Here is a 13036-nt window from a genome sequence, read left to right on the forward strand (position 1 = left end):
AATTTATGCTGCTGGGAATAGCCCAATGATTGACACTTTTTAGTAGGAAATATGGTTCTTTCTTCCCTTCTGGGTTTCAGTTCTTTTGGAAGCTCTTTCTACACAGCAGCCAGGATTTCTATAAATGCAAAAATAAACGTTGGAAGAAGAGAAACTTTCAGTCTGTTCCTTCTGCTTTTCTCACTACCCTTGGGAGCTCCTATCTGAGATCACTCTGCTATTTACTTTTTATCCCCTTGTGATTTACCTGTCTGGGCTCCTTCATCCAAGCTATGGCTGTCAGAAAACCATGGCTGGGGCCTGTCTTGTGCTGTCCCAGTGCCTCAGTACTTTACCAGGTTATCCCTCTTGTCTTGCAATCTTGTGCACAAGGAATTAAACTCATTTTTTTCTTTATCTGACAAGTGCTTTCTCAGCAAACTGTCAGACACAATTGGTTTGCAGATATTCCCCTGCTCTCCTGGTTTGGATGAGTGAATCAGGTGAATTAGTTAGAAGGAAAAATGCAAATCATTCTTCCATGCCTGTCTGTGCTCCAGGTGTCTGTAATGTGAAGATGTGCTGAGCAAGGCCCTCGGCTGGTAAAGGATGGGGTGAGGTCTGAATATTTGCAGTAGAAGATGGAGAAGACTCAGAATCTTCCTCCTGTAAAGTGCAGAGCAATGAGGAACTGCCACCTAACTCAGAAGGAAAAGGAATGTCAACCCTTCTAAGAAGAACAGCAGGAGAAAAGCTTTTTACATTTTACCTTGAGTTATTTTCAGCTCCCAGAAAACTGATCATTTAGGCCAAGCTCCAAACAATATCTTTTCTGGTGATGCTGTTTCAGGGTGATGAATAGAGTAGGTTTAAATGGATTTTTATCCCTGTATCCCCAGGAACTTGGGCACAGATGAATGACCCAGAAGGCCACCTGAGTTAGCGCTGCACAACTGACAAGGAACATCTTGCTCCAGTTCCAAAACATCATCTCAAGGAGGCTATTTATTCACTTTGGGACAACATGAGTATGACTTGCTAGAGCTATTTCCAAAAGCCCTTGCAAGGGTAGTTTGAGAAGTAAGTAAATTCATCCCAGGAAACACAATGTCATCGGCTGCAAAGGGTTGGAAGACAAGGAGAGGGCATGAAGCTGTAGCAACCTGATGCTGGTGACAGGAATGAAGAGGTTTGGATTTACTAAAGGGGCCTGGTCTCATTTTTAATTTCTCCAAATTGTGCCCTAGCTCCTGTGGATTGGGAGGAATCTCACTGGAAATAGTATTTGTAGGAGTCAAGATAACTCAGTATGAGAGAAAGAAAATCTGTCCCACTGGGATGGGAGACTGTGAGAGGTGGTGATGTCCTGAGGGCACGCAGAGTCTGTCATCAGCAAAATGCACAGCTGTGTTATCACCTCGCTTTCCCAGTGTATTATTTCATTTTTGCTGGTAGGGAAAGATAAGGCTGGCTCAGCCAAACCATCAGGCTTGTACGTGCTTTTCCATGTGAGCCCTGCAGCGGATCAAAGGCAGTGAGTTCACCAGCCAGAGGAACTGGGACCTGCCTAGACAATCAGCATCTTCTTTCCTGCCCAGGATGGCGGGACACAATCAGTGGTACCTTTTACCATGCCCAGGAAATCATGAAACAAGGCATATGTTGTTTCCATTTACCTTCATTTATTGCCATCCAACTCTCCTTCACTGCAGGCACTGAGACAAGGAAACAGCCCCAGTGTGGAGGTCCCAAATTGACTGTTTTTCTCCCCATTATGCCCTGCTGTAAACCACACCTAACAACCCATCTATTAAGCTGATTGTGTTTGTATCGTATCTCTGGGTAGGCTACTCGAGGAGCTACTTACATTATATTTTAACATTTTAGGGCTTATTTCTAACACAGGAGTTTCCTTAGGGTTCTGAGTAAGGAAAGGTCTCCCAAGGGAAGCTTTTGCTCTTAGTGCTGCCTGCAGTTGCTTCCATGTCATGTAAGATGCCCAAGGATACACAATGTCTGGCAGACATTGGTCCAGGGTCTATAGGCAGGCTTATGGAGTAAAAACAAGTGGCCAGCTGGGATGTCCTGCAGCACTTGAAATGACACAGAGACTTCTGTGTTTACACAGCCAAGTACTATTTTCAAGTTGATAAGTTTAAGGAACAGCACTTTTCCCCCTTCCAGGAGCACCCCAAAACTGTCAGCAACTGATTAAAAATCAAAGTATGACCTAAAGTGTTACACTTCCACATGAAATTCATTACAGTGTTGATTTTGACCTGGAAAGAGATAGTTACCTAAAAGAAGAAGAAATTATTGCATTTGAGGGCTCCTCCTTTTTTTTTTTTTTTTTTTTTTTTAATTCAGTGGAACGGGCAAATTCTTTTTTGATAGCACTTGGCCCTAAAAATACACACTCCCACATCCCCTCGGCAGCACAGAATAATCCCTGATGCATTAGAAAGTGTAAAAAATCCTTCAAAATCTCGTTTTAACCTGAGCTGCAGCTGGCACCTTGGCATGAAATGCATCAGGTCTTCATCCTGATTGGAGATGAAGAATACAAGGCATAAACCAGTGAGAGCGTGTCTCATCATGTCCTCCTTGTGTGCTGAAACTCCACAGGCTTTCAACACTTTTAAGTGGAACTGTTCATTAAGCAGCCAAAGCTGGTTTGTTGGGTTGTCTTATGTTTTGGCAGAGCAGCCCTTTTTAGCTTTCATCCAAAGGAGATCCAACACTGATAAAAAGCAGGAGTCTGTCCGCTATTTCTGTAGAAAAATAGATATCTGATGGGGATTCTCCCCTTCTGCTCCACCAAGCAAGTGGCCAGAGACAGCAAGGAGGGTGAAGTTTTCACAATTCGAGTACCACACGGTGGGCACAAGGATAGGTGACAGCATAATTCGGAGAAGGTGAATGAGGGAAACCCTGAGGAGCATGAGGTACTACAAAGTCAAAGGCAAAGCCCAGACAGCAATTCCAGAGTTGGATTCCCTGGTTCTTGTACAGCCCACAGGCTCAGAGCCGGGATCCCACCAGCCACGCTCAGAGCAGTGGGAGCCCAGCTCCGTGTGTGACTTTCCGGGAATTGTTCCCCAGGCACATCCGCGTGCGGTTGCACAAACCAGGCCTCCTCTGACCGGAGCGGGGACGTGTCTGTGGGAAGGCTTCAATGGTTGAGGTGCCTGACAACAGGAGCAGGAAGGAAATGAGTCATTCAACCTTTCTGCTTTGGCTGCACCGGGCTTGCAAAATTGATGAGGAGGCACCAAAACCCAATAAAATGCTTCCTCAGCGGGCATCTTGTGTGGTTCTTTCTACATCCTGATATCCCCTTCGTGTTTTCTTTTCCAAAACCCAAATAACGCCGCTGGCAAGGGGAATGAGGCTGCATTTGACTCTGTGAGGTGTATAAATATGTGATTTTGGAAGTGGAAGTTGTACTTTAATATATAAACTTGAGTTCTACTTTGCATTTTAAATAAAGGTCCATTATTCCCTTTGTAAGAAAGATATAGAGTGTGATCTCAGACTTAAATCACCAACTCTCTGAAGGGTATTTATTATATTTTGAGGTGCTTCAGCATCTTAATTTGGTCTGCTTCATCCTTTTCAAAGGCTTCTCTCTCTTCAGTGACAGTTTGTTGAACCGTGCTCCTACATTTCATGTTACGAAATGAAACTAGATCCAATAAGAAGTGAAATCTGAGTTGATGAATGCCCTTTTTGAATACACTTGATGAGATTTTACAAGTTCATCTTTTTATTCATTTAGGAAATAACGTAAAAATTAATCTAGTAATAAATTGCCATCTAGTCTGGGTTGGGGTTTTTTTTGGTCCTAAGTTTCAGTTTGTGATGTTCTCTTCATCTCATGTTTGGCTGTTCAAAGAGCATAGCTAATTATAAATTAACACCAAAACTGCTGGCTGTCCATTAGGACCAGGGAGACACAGGAATTCCTGGCATACCTTCTGCATAAGCATCTGCTCTGGAGATGTTAGGAGTTCAAGAACACTTTCTGCTTCTGCATGACTTCTTCAGATGGAGGTGAAGTCTGATGTCACAGACTTTATGTGAAGCATAGTTTTAACTCTTTGGGATCAGAAATGAAAGTCCATTACTTGTAACATCTTGATTACCCACGTTGCACACTCTGAAACCACAGGATCCTCATGTGCAGCTTAAACTTGTGAGGCATTCTTACATCTAGCAGAATTTTCTATAATACATGTGTAATTCAGACTTCCCATCTTTTCCACATGTTTAAGTCACGTGAACTGGCTACAGTGAAAAAAGCTGCAGTCAGGTAATGATCTGAACAATTGCATCCAATTATTGTGATTATCCCAGTTGCAGGGAATTAAGCTGACAGATGAAGTATATTAAAAGGAGCCATTATGACATTAATCATCAACCCTCCCCCATACTTAACCTGTATATCCCAGTGTTAAGGGCTGGAAAGAGGCAATGGTGCAAGAAAGAAGAGACACATGTCAAACATTCCTGACAGCAGATGATTTGGCCTAAGGACTGTGGTCTTTTAAGGTTAGAAATGAGTTTGCTGACCTGGACATCAGTGGTTGTGAAGCTTGGGGTCTGTGCTCAGCTGTAATCTGGGAACAGAGGATCAAAGAATCACTAAGGGTGGAAAAGCCTCTAAAATGATTGAGCACAGTCGTTACCCCAACGCTGTGTCCACTACTAAACCCTGTCCCTGCTCCCCGCTGCCACATCCACATGGCTTTTGAACACTTCCAGGAATGCTGATTCCACAACTTCCCTGGGGAGTCTGTTCCAATGCCTGACCACCCTTTAAGTCAAGGATTTTTTCCTAATATCTAATCTTAACCTCCCCTGGTGGAACTTGAGGCCATTTCCTCTCATCCTGTTAACTATCAGAAAGAGCCATTAAAGGATAAAAGCGGCAGGACCCTGGGACCCATCTCCTGCTGTTCCTCTTTCCAAAGAGAGATAATCACTCCATGTAATGTTTTCATCGCAGCAAGTCTAGTACATCGTTACTTTCCCCAATTAGGTTATTGTTTCTCATTCATGCAACAATAACTTCATGTTAATGGTCAGATTCACAAAATCATTCACACAGTTATAAATGATGGCATTGTGTGGCTGATCCGTGGTGTTTGCTGATGCACTGAACTGAGAGGCTGATGAAATGAGTGCACCATGTTTCCTTTGAGCTTCTCATTCACTGTTAATAGATGAGCTTTTCAGAGCTTTAAAAGAAGTCTCGAGGGTCCCCCCTCCCCCCCAAAAAAAATAAAAAAGTCTTCCTATAAGTGTTTTAGAGTAAATGTACTTTTCTGTACAGCTCTCTGGTAAAGACATTTTCGTTCTCCCAGAATCAAAATATTTAAAGTCAGGGAATTTAACATAAGAGGGCCTACTTAAACCTACATTTGTTAAAACATGGAAATGCATAAAAATTACTCTCGGAGACTCATAAAATCTCTCCTGTAGTGGGAGAAATGAGGTAAACAAATGTGAAATAAATCTTTCACCACAAAATTAGTTCTGAAGACAAAACTGGGGAGGTATCCAAATATGAAGCACTGCTGAACTGATGTAAAATTATTTAACTGTCTCCTTTATACTGAAATTTCAAGAGTTATAATGAACTCCTTGGAATAAGCAGAAGAGCCTAGGACTTTAATTTCTAAATCTTATGCATAATCTTGCTTTTAATTCTATTTTCCTATAATTTTTCAGCCTGAAATCAATGTGAGACTTGTTGAACTGGCAAGTCTCTAAGCCTTTATTTGTGATCATCAGTAATAAATGACACCTTTGATTGTTCTATTGCTTTATTTGGTGGTTAGAGCTGCTCTTGATTACTTAGTCTAAGTGAAGGGAAAACCCTTCAAAATACTTAAGATACAGTAAGTCAGGTAGGCGTATTTCTGGCTTAGCAAGTCAAATTTGTCTTCTGCTCAAGCAGAAATACCTCATTAATTTTAATGGGACTCATACAGGATTCTGCCAGCAGCAGCTTTAGCTTTACACATCCCAGCATCTGTTGCTTCCTTTTCCTGTGGCCATGTACAGCTCTCCTAAATGGGAGTAACTGCTGCAATAAATGATTTAAATACAGATGTATACATCAATATCATTTACTCTGAAGGCACTTCGGCACAGGTGTCCATGGTGATAAACAAGGCATCTGGCTGCCCATTTCCTGAGCTGCATGATACTGGTGTTAATTCCATTCCAGCCTAGTTTATAAACTACAGTGAATTAATCTGTCCAGTGACTTGTCCATAAAACCAAAAATCTCTCTGTTCTTACAGTCATAAAACCCATTCATGAGCTTTTTTCAGTTTATCTCCTGAGGGAACCTGATGTCCAAGGGTGCTGATCTCCACCAGCTCCTGCAGATCCCCAGCGCTGCTCTCCCCCACAGTTCAGTGTGTTCTTTGCAAGTGAGAAACCAGCAGCTGCTGCAAACCTGGGAGTGCTGGGAAAATTTACCGATAGGTAAATATTGGGTGGAGCAGACTCGGTGGCAGGATCAGTCCAAGGAATCCCAGGTCTTGCACGGGCAGGGAAGTGCTAGCTACAAGAGCTGTGTCCACCTAACGAAAGACAGCCCTGATAACCAAAGGGTAATGATTGCCTCTGCGGCAGGTGAGTCACTGGGGCTCTGGAGCTGGCCTCCCACAGGGGTGTTCACACTCCTTGGTGAGAGTTCTGGCAGTTCCCAAAATGTAAAAAGCAACTGACTATTTGACATTTTGCTGTCCATCAACTATAGACTTATTTACTCAGCCTAGTGGAAGGTGCCCATGGCAGGGGGTTGGAATGAGATGAGCTTTAAGGTCTCTTCCAACCCAAGAAGAGTATTTATATGAGAGTAGGATTTAGAGAGACCTGGTAATCTGAGGATAGTAGCACGCCTCATCTAAACCAGTAAAAAGGCTGGGAAAAGACATTAAAAAATTCATTTCAGTGAACAGCCAGACCATAAATAAAGTGTTTGAGAATTCCTGTCCCACTTCTGCATTGACATGAACTCTATTTATCATGACATTTTCTTTTGTGCCAGTTTTTGTAATTCTCCTGCTAACAAAAACAGCCCCACGTGGCTCCCAAAGCTCCCTGCTGGCCATGTAACCCCCAAATGCTTCTTACACCGTGTAACCGTGGCAGGAATCCTGAGTTTGCAAAGCAAACAAAAACCTTTGCTATTATCCTTTGGAGAGGTGCTTGGGAACATTTCAGTGGGCTGAGGAGGGTGTGTGTGAGATTCTGAAGGGCAGAGGGAGCCAGGAGGCATCTTCTCCATTGGAAATACTCGGTGTTCCGGGCGGTGTAGCATTCCTCTGAGATGAAAAGCTGCTCCTTCCACTGTGTGCAATTAAGTCAACACTTGAGTCATGCTTTCGGAGTGGAGACAGGTAAACTGCTTTGCTTTAGGTTTGCTGTGATTTATGGTTCACTGTGGAATTGAACCCTGCAAACATTTTTTGGCTCTGAGCTCTGGGACCGCTCTTTGCTGCCTGGGCTGGGCTGTGTGTGCAAAACAAAGGAGGAGAATGCAGAGGGGTGTAGGAGTGAGAGAGAAATGGGAGATCTCCTTGACTCTGCCGGGCTCCAGTTCAGCTGATGATCTTGGCACCTTTGCATACAGACATCTGTGTCGGAGGGTGTGTTACAGAGGCTCCTCACCCAGCCTGCCTGCCATTTAACTCCTTCCAGCCTCACCTCTGTGCCTGGAGGGCAAAGGGGCTGGTCAAGATGTGTCCTGGCTTTAGGCCCTTGCCCCTCAGTAAAATATCACAGCTCTGACCTTGTAGTTTTCAGGTGGCAGCTTTGCTTTGGAAAGGCAATGCCAACCCCCAGCCTGTCTCTTAGAAATGCTTTGACTTTGCTTCTCTGTGATTACAGTAGTGATGGTGTGGACAAGAAAAAAAATGTATATTCTTGACATTCTTGAATGGCTATATTATTCTTAGAATGTTTTTTATTAGTAGGATTTTTGCAGCTCACAAGCCCAGTAGCTCCTCACATACCTTTGGTTTTGTTGTTATTCTGGATGTATATTGTTTTCAGCAATACAAAAGAAAGGGAATTCAAGCACATGCAGAAATACAACTCAAAACATTGTAACCTTCTAAAACAAAGCTGTGATGAGACCTGTGCTGTGGATCTCCAGTTCTGGGGGTTTGCTGCAGCATATCAGCACCCAGATGGTGACTGCTGCACTTTCTGATGAATGCCAGAAGTGCAAGACTGTCTGTTACTGCCTGGCTTGCTCTGAGCACACACAAGTGTCAAGCCCATCAAGGATTTAGAAATGGTGATGACTTAGCTTAGGGTGGCAGAAAGGTCCCCAAATGCTCCAAGCAGCCTAAGTGGTGATGCTTCTGGATGTGCACAGAAGCAGGGAGAGTAAATGGAATTGCAAAAAGCGAAAATTTGGGCAAGGTTTTGTGAGCCCTCCTGACAGGCACCATTTGGATGTGGCACCTGGGGACACGGTTTAGTGGTGAACATGGTGGTGCTGGGTTAATGTTGGACTTGATGATCTTGGGAGGTCTTTTCCACCCTTAGTGATTCTATGGTTCCAGTTTCTACTTCAGCTATGACCATGGAAAAAGTAGCGTGGCAAGAAGGAAGCACAGGGAGATACAGTGGGCTCTCATGGAAGGATAAATGCAGGGGATGATCTTCAAGTCTCAAGGGATGATGGCAGAGAAGCTCAGAGAAGCTTGGTGAAGCCTGAGGTAATGATGGCTGTGTTCACAGCAGAGTGATGGTGCCATTGTACCCCATGCTGCTGTGAAGAGGTTCTAACCACAGGATGGTCCATGTCATTTCTGGGAGTCACGGAGCCCTCTGGCACTGTCCCCTTTGGCACAGAGGGCACAGGGACACTGACCAGTCCATCTCTAAGTGAGGACTTGTGCCAGGCAGTGTGAGGACACAATGGGGTGTGACACAGAGAAAAGGGAAGGACATTTTCTGTCACCACTTTCAAGCTCCTCTTCTCTCCTTTTCCTCTCTTGTGAAAACCATCATATCCTCACCACCTCAGCTTTACTGGAGTTTCCAGTCTGGCTGCCTCCTCCAGCAGCCTTCCTCTACACTCCCTGCAGTACTCTTCCCCATCAGCTGAAAGGGCAACAAGTTGTGAAGTGTCCTCCCAAAATCTCCCCACCTTGAGGCTTTTAGGGCTGTACCAGGAATCTTCTGGGTGTTTCCAGCTGCTGTGCTGCCTGCCAGCAGCTGCCAGTTTGCCCCATTGGAATCAATGTCTGGGAGTTTGAAAAACAAATGTTCCTTCCTGGGTCCTTTGGAAAATGTCTAGCAGGAGATGAGCCCTCCCCATGCCGAGCTGGTGACTGTGAGGTAGAGGAGTCCTGGGGTGAAATCTCTGCTCTTTTTTTGCTCCACTTGTTTGGCTTTGTTAGTTTTGTTCTAGCATGAGGAGCTTTGCTATATTAGGGCTGTTTTCCTTGGGTGGTGGCAGCAGCCTTGTATTTGTGGACTATAAAACTCTCTGAGAACAAGGTCTGGGCTCTCAGAGGAGCAGCCCAGTTCCTGGCAGGGAGGGACAAACTGTCCCAAAGTATTTTTCACCACGTTTTATAGATCTGTCCCCTTCAGAAAGAGACTTTTCTCTCAGTGGAACTGCTGAGGAGAGAGGGCTTTGAATCTGCCAATAACTCCATTGAGTATTTGCATCAGAATAACCTAAATAACCAGAAACATACATAAACAATAAACCAATTACTAAAAAAAAAAAAAAAATTCAAGTAGAGGAAAACTTTATTTTCCCACACTGGCTTCTTTTCTTCTCCCTGTTTGCTATTATCATTTTTCTACCCTTCAAAGATACCTAATTCAGGAGGAAACAGAGTGGAAGAAATCAGTTCCACTCACTAGAAGCCTCAGGACAGTGCAGTTTGTTCTGTCTCGCTGTCTCAAATGCAAAGCTCATAACTTTTTTTTTCCTGCCTAAGCTCATGCCTTTGCGAGCGTTTGTGGTTACAGTTTCTATTTCTACACTGGCAAGTTCTGATCTTAAAAAAAAAAATTATAAAAAATCAAAACTTGTGAAGAGAATTACACCTCCACCAGCATCTAAAAGCTCCTTAGCACTAAACTCTGACCTGTGGCATCTGCTTATAGACCCTTTCCTTGATTTGCGGACCACCAAGGATGGATTCAGAGCAGGAAAATGCGGCAGCGGCAGGAAAAGAAGCGTGGCTGGGCAGCTCCAGCAGCAGCAGCAGCAGCAGGAGGAGGCCGGGCCGGAGGCGAAGACGCCAAATCCCAGCAGGGAGGAGCCAGGGCCGGAGCGGCGCTCGGCCGCGGGCGCTGCGCCGGGCGGGCAGCGGCGTGCGGATGCGGGAGAGATAAATGAGGAGTCATAGGCAGGACGCAATTCCAGCCCAGGGCGAGGAGCAGCCCCTCCGGAGGGAGCTGGAGTCGGGGATCGCTGGCTAGAGGAGCCGGGGGAGCCTGGCGGCTCTGGCCGCCGCCCCGCGGCAGCGCTCACTTCTGGGCACAGCTGCTGCTGCTGCTGGCGGCTCCTGCTGCAGCCATGGAACCCAACGGCACATTCCTCGCCTGCAACAGTAAGTCTGGGGAAGTGTTCTTGCGTTCCAGCTCTCTTATCTTGTCCGAGAGCTTTATTTCCCCTCCTGTCTTCTCCTCCCTCCTCCACTTCCCCGTGCTCGCGTTTGGATGTAATGGGGCATTTCATCGCTGGTACGGAGAGAGAGGAGGGATTTTTCTCTGTTCATCCGCGCTGCTGGGAGAGGCGCCTTGGCCGGGGAAGCAGCTGCAAGTTCAGAAAAGTGGATCCAGATCTCCTCCCCTCTCTGGGGATCTGAGAGCGGGATGGGTGCTCCGAAAAGTGGATCCAGATCTCCTCCCCTCTCTGGGGAACTGGGGTGCTCCGCTGAGCAAACTCTGCGGGCTCTGGTGGAGACAGCGGAGCCTGCATAAACACCTGGGCTCGGGGGCTGTCCCCAGGACGCTGCAGATATTCAGTACAAAATAAGTAATGTTTCTAAAAAAAAAAAAGTTCTCTCTGCCCTCGCAGCAAGGGAGATTTAGGAAGATTCTATTGGCGCCAAGTGTGGGAGGTTTGTCTGACAGACAGGGTAATGAAATATCCCCCCTTATCCCCTCACCTGGCTTTGTGTAGTGCTTTGTTTTATTGTTGTGTTTTACTTACTCCGAGGAGCAGAAACAACTCAGGGCTGTTACAGCTACCGGTTGAAACGGAATATCTTGATCCCCCAGTACTTACTCATTTCTTGAGATAGGTGCTTTCTTACTACAGATAAACTATAAACAAAAATAAGCTGATAGAGCAAGAAGTGATTACCCATGAACAGAATCATTTTAGTGTTACCAGCATGTAGCACTGCGTGAACAGATTCCCCCAGGCTGATGAAATCTTCACTCTGGTTTTCCCAGATGGTAGAAATCCGACAGGAGGGTGAACCAGAGGTTAATGTTATACTTTCTGTAGGTATCTCATTCATTATACAGCCACTGGGGAAAGAAGGCTAAGAAACACATCTGGAACTGTTAAAACATTTCCCATTTTGGTCTGTGGGTTATTTTTCAGTGAATATTATTTAGTCCTCTGGGTTTAGGAATCAAGAAGAATTCAGTGGCTGGTAATCTTCTTTTTTTTTTTTTTTTTTTTTTTTTTTTTTTTTTTTTTTTTTTTGGTCTGAAGCAGAGAAATACACAAATGCTGAATGAGCCAAGAATTTTAAAAAGTATTTACTGAAATTCCTTGACACATAACACACATAGACACAAGTGCCAAAGTCACTCCAAATGCCAGACTACTTAGACAAGAGGAGTTGCTCACATGTGGACTTCTTAATAGGATCAGACTTGAGCTATGTAGTTTGTCAGAGATTTCTGACACTGTGAGTTGTGGATATGCTTTGTCCCTGGCTTTATGTTAAAACTCAGGTTCTTTCTTTCAGTTTCTTTTTAATTTTTTTTCCAAAATAGAGACAACAACAGCTGTATTTACCATGTCAGATTTAATGTGGGCTACTAACACTCTTTCTCTTGCCATGTGAAGTTGGTTTGTGTCTGAACTGGGAGCCCTTGTGCTCATAGATTGTAGAATAGCTGATTTGTATCATGCCTTATTCTTACACACTGACTTTTCACCCAAGACACTGTGTACATTGTGAGGGGAATGCCCTGTGCCACAGTCCAGGGGGAGAATCAGCTTGTAAAATCCTACGAGACAGGCCATTTCCTTGTCTCCTCTGCCAGCAAGTCCTCAGGATGAACTTCTATATTGAAATTTCCAAATGAATCATCTCCACCTGCTCTTGTGAGCTGGGAGCACTGAGGAGGCTTCTTCTGCACTTGAAGCTCCATGGGTGGAGGTAATGCAGCTTGGGATCAGCTGGGATCTGCTCTGGAGCAGCTGGTCACTTTGATCTCCTTTTCTAGCAACAAAATGCTCCCAGCACACCCCTTGGGTGCAGGTTGTGTTTGATGCACTAAGTGGGAGTTTTGTGAGCCTTAGATCCCCATAGTCCAGGGAAATTTAGGATACTGACACATCCCATTGCATTAAACAGTCACCATGTCCCTTTTTCACACAGGGCAAGTAAAATCCACTGTGGGTCATTTTTATTTTTACACAAAAGCTGCAAAATTTTCCACCTGAGCAATGTCTTTTAGTAAAACTAAAACCCACAGTTGGTTCTGAGATCGTTGCCAGTGTGTAAAGCCCCATCAGGCCCAAAAGTAGCTAAGGCAAGGCCAGAGGATGCTTGAGGGAAAAAAACAGATTTTAATGAGGAAATGAGAGAGAAAGAAGAGGGAAATGCCTTGGAAAAGTGCTGCAGGTAGCAGAGAGGAAAAGATTCAGCCAACTACAGGGAAAAGCAAGAGACAGAGGTGTGTGGGGAAGAGATGGTTTGTGTAGGAATGGAAACTCAGCTGCACTGGATAGGAAGCGCTGGGAGCCAAAGGTGTCAGTGATTTGGGAGCTAAGTAGAGTTTCCTGTACAGGGACATCAATTGAAAAAGGTATTTT

General features: G+C 44.8%; 1 protein-coding gene across 1 annotated transcript in view; it reads left to right on the forward strand.

Annotated features, from left to right (window-relative positions):
• Positions 1–10319: 10319 nt before the first annotated feature.
• PLCD1 (phospholipase C delta 1) overlaps positions 10320–13036 on the forward strand; it is a 50822-nt gene continuing 48105 nt past the window's right edge. The window contains exon 1 of the mRNA XM_040080608.2: positions 10320–10583. Coding sequence (XP_039936542.1) covers positions 10550–10583 — 34 coding nt within the window. The 5' untranslated portion in view covers positions 10320–10549. The remainder of the gene's footprint in view (positions 10584–13036) is intronic.

The sequence above is a fragment of the Hirundo rustica genome, chromosome 1, assembly GCF_015227805.2.
Source record: "Hirundo rustica isolate bHirRus1 chromosome 1, bHirRus1.pri.v3, whole genome shotgun sequence".
Classification (NCBI taxonomy): Eukaryota; Metazoa; Chordata; class Aves; order Passeriformes; family Hirundinidae; genus Hirundo; species Hirundo rustica.